Source organism: Alligator sinensis, unplaced genomic scaffold (assembly GCF_000455745.1).
Source record: "Alligator sinensis unplaced genomic scaffold, ASM45574v1 scaffold1097_1, whole genome shotgun sequence".
NCBI lineage: Eukaryota > Metazoa > Chordata > Crocodylia > Alligatoridae > Alligator > Alligator sinensis.
Window position 1 is genome coordinate 2802631 of NW_005841950.1, and position 3778 is coordinate 2806408.

At 45.0% G+C, this 3778-nt stretch overlaps 1 protein-coding gene across 3 annotated transcripts in view; it reads left to right on the forward strand.

The window, feature by feature from the left end:
- The window catches only part of EDC3 (enhancer of mRNA decapping 3), a 39826-nt gene that overhangs the window by 16103 nt on the left and 19945 nt on the right, over positions 1 to 3778 (forward strand). For all 3 annotated transcript variants that reach the window (XM_025199887.1, XM_006020282.3, XM_025199888.1), the window contains exon 4: positions 272 to 607. In XM_025199887.1, coding sequence (XP_025055672.1) covers positions 272 to 607 — 336 coding nt within the window. The remainder of the gene's footprint in view (positions 1 to 271; positions 608 to 3778) is intronic.

The following is a 3778-nucleotide window of genomic DNA, read 5'->3' on the forward strand; positions in this document are numbered from 1 at the left end:
TGGAGCCTCTGCCTCTTTTCCAGTGGGTACTTACCTGTTGCATCGTTTGTGCCAATGGTGAGATTTGTAAGATAAATCATAAAAAGGAAGGAGTAACTGGTCAGCCAGATTCAGATGTATCAAAAGTGCTCTGTGGGGAAACCTGCGCAGTGTCTGCCTCTGTACGGGGCTAGAGCTAGTCACTCAGCATCATGGTCATCAAACATGGATAATGGCTGAACATCTTTATCATTTGTGACCCAGGTTTCATCCTGTCTGCTTTCTTGTTTAGGGTCATCCAGTAGCCGTCATCCAAACCAGGTGACTCCCAAGAAGAGTGGCCTGAAGAATGGGCAGATGAAGACCAAAGACGATGAGTGTTTTGGGGATGACATTGAAGAACTCCCTGACACTGACTTTGATTTTGAAGGGAATCTGGCACTTTTTGACAAGGCAGCCGTGTTTGAGGAGATCGACACGTATGAGAGGAGGAGTGGCACTCGCTCCCGCAGCACCCCAAATGAGAAGCCAGCTCGCTACCGGCATGATGAGAATATCCTGGAATCAGAGCCCATTGTCTACAGACGGATCATCGTACCCCAAAACAATAGCAAAGAGTTCTGCACTGGTATGATGTTCCTCTTTAATGATGGGGACCCACTGCTCCTCCAGGAGATAAGTGGGAGGTGTTCCTGGTGTGGGGAGAGGGGATAATCTATCAGCTTGGTATAATACAAATGAGGTCATTCATTTATATAACCTTGGTTCTATCATTTCTCCAACCCTTTATCTTCTAAATTTTGGAGGTCAGAAGCAGTCTGATAACCAGGGGCAACTGATTGATTAAGCAGGGAAAGGGGAGTTGAATCTTAACAGGGAAAAATTGTGAACTGTCAGAATAAATCCATGGGATTTAAGACCTTCAAATCATGCTGTTGCTTTCTGTAGTACAGAGAGTCTATGCGGACTTGGTCCCTTGGCCTTCAAGAGCAGGAATTCCTCAGGATTTCAGTGCATGCTAGTATGCTGGTAAATGTGCTGTGTTATAAGGCAGTAAAATTCATGAGCTTTTGTGTGTTTTGCCTGCCTTTGAAAGCAGCTGTCCATGAAGCTGCTTATATACTTTCCTGTTTAAAAGGAGCACTTGAAATATAGCTATTATAAAATGCTGAGCTGAGAACAGTTTTGGGTCCCATGTACTTTCCAGAGTGATCACATCCAAATATGGTGTTACATTTTCTCTTCCCTCCCTCCATTACATTTAATACGCATTAAAAACCCCCCAGGAAACTGCATGCATGGTGCACAAAGATTGTACATTTGTGGACTTTTGGGAGCATTTTTTACCTCTTTTACAGTAATGTAGGTGTTAGAAATGTTCATCTGAAAGTTTCAGCCTCTCAAGTTGCCAGCCTACCTTTTAACTTGAAGCCTTCTGGCAAATGCTATGGGCAAATAGTACTTCTTTAAACAGTTGTTAACTGTATCTTGACACCATCTACAGCTGTCTTGTAGTTTCTAGTCATGAGTAAAGTTTTATTAGCACTCAAGTTTTTATTAGTCCGAGCTTTCTTCAACATACAGTTCCAATACAAAGCCCCAGTGCCTTTCCTAACATGCAGCAGAGCGTCAAACTGGGGTACAGGTAATAGATGGACAGGTAAGTGGTGTTTGACTACAGTGAGGCAGCATTCCTCAGATGTTAACGAAGAAAGCACCTCTTCAGCCATCTAGCTTGTCTTCTGGGAGTAAATGTAGCATTGTTTCCTATTGCACACTTAGTAGCATTTTGTGTAGATGGTTTTAAATACTGTACCATAAACAAAGTTATTTTTGCCACCTCCTTTGGGAACCAATTATACAGGCTAATCAGTCTCACTGTTGGGAAAGACTTCCCTGATACACAACCTTAATTTTCCAATAACTTCAACCCATTGCTCCTAGTTATTAGGGCTGTGTGAAGCTTTGGGCCCTGATTTAATTCAGTGACTGAATCTCCGAATCGAGTGAGAGGACTCTTTAATCTCTCCAAATCAAATCGGAACACTCTGAATCAATTTGGACACAGACACAGCTGTAAATCTTTTTTTTTTAACATATCTCTAGGTAGCAGGGGCTTGTGAATGCTGTGATGCTGGGGCACATGGAGTGTTGCACAGAAGCATGGGGGGTCCCCAGTGCACTCAGCAGCAAGCCCAGAAGTGGACCAGTAGCACCTGCGGGTCTGCTAGGAACCATGTTGGGGGTGGGGGGGCCTGCGCCCCCTGGCTTAGTGACTGGTGCCTCCTGGGTCTGGGGGGGCACCCAGGGTCCCCCTGTGGCCAATCTCCAAGGCAGGGGGGCCTCCCAGCACACTCCCTGGCAGACATGGAAGTGGACTGGAAGTACTTCAAGTCGACTTTCGGGTTTGCTGCTGAGCACGTTGAGGGCCCCCAGCACTCCTGTGGGATGGTCTGTGCGTCCCAGCATTGCAGTGATTATGAGCCGCACCTGCTACCTCAAGGTATCTAGAAAAAACTTTTAAAGCTGTGCCTATGTCCGAATCGCTGATTCTCCAAATTGGCATCGGATCTTCAGATTTGAATTTAGCTGAATCAAATCAGGAACAGTGATCCAAATCAACGAATGAAATCACTGTCCCTGATTTGGGCCAAATCTGAATTGAATAGGGCCCGCTTTGCGCACCCCTAAGTATTACCCCTTTTACTTCTGTTTCCTCACAACATTTATGTATTTCAAGAATGTATAGACCAAGTTCTTGAAATGTTTAGCTGAAACTTAACGGAGCTGTAAAGTGGTACTAGGTGAAGAATGCCAAGGGAAGGGTCAGGGAAATTTAAAGATTTTTAAAAGTTCTTGAGGGCTTTAGTGTTGAAAACCCATACACCAGAATAATTAATAGCTTGGTGGTCAACCCCTTTAGCCTTTTGGTGGTCTAGATTCAAGTCCCTGCTCTGCCATTCTCCTGCAGTCCAAGTGAGTGCCTGACTAGGGGTTGGCAACCTATGGCCTGTGGACTGAATCTGTTATGCAGAGCTGGGGTTTTGGCAGTGTTTGGTGGCAGGGTGCTATGCTACAGTGGGGAGCTTTGCTTGTGCTGTGCCATGACTGAGGAGCAGCAGCCAGGTCCTAGCACTGGCCCACCTTTGACCCAAGCTGGGTCATTCTGAGCCACTGCCAGAAAATGTTGCTGACCTCTGCACTGGGCTGTTGGTCCTTCTGTGGTTCATCTCATGCCTGTCAGAACCTTTACCAATAACAATTGACTTGGAACTAGTCCATGCTGGTGAACTGTTTCCGTTTTAATAAGATGCTATTTTCTAACCAGAAAGTTTCAACAAACTTCCATTCAGACCTCCTCTTTACTGTTGTAGTGGTAGTTAATTTTTTGGGGGTGTAATTTCTTCCAACTTCCTAATCATTTTATCCTTCTGTGATATTTTTCCTGCTCAAGGCGGGAGCATCCCTCACTAAACCCTCTCAGCCAAATGTCTAAATTCTACAACTTCTCTAGGTAGCTTGTTCCAGTGCTAAACCACCCTCATAACCAGAAAGTTCTTCCTTATCTCCTACCTTAAATTTCCTCTGATGCAACTTGAGCCCATTACTTCTAGTTCTGTCCCCTGTGGGCAAAGAGAAAAGCCAAACTCCATCCTCTCTGTAATCAGCTTTTGTGTTTTTGAAGACCTGTCAAATCCCACATCCTTCCTCCTGCCCCCCGCCTCAATCTTCTCTTCTCCAAACTAAATAACCTTAGTTCTTCTAGTCTTGTCTCCCAGGCCCCGAATCACTTTTATCA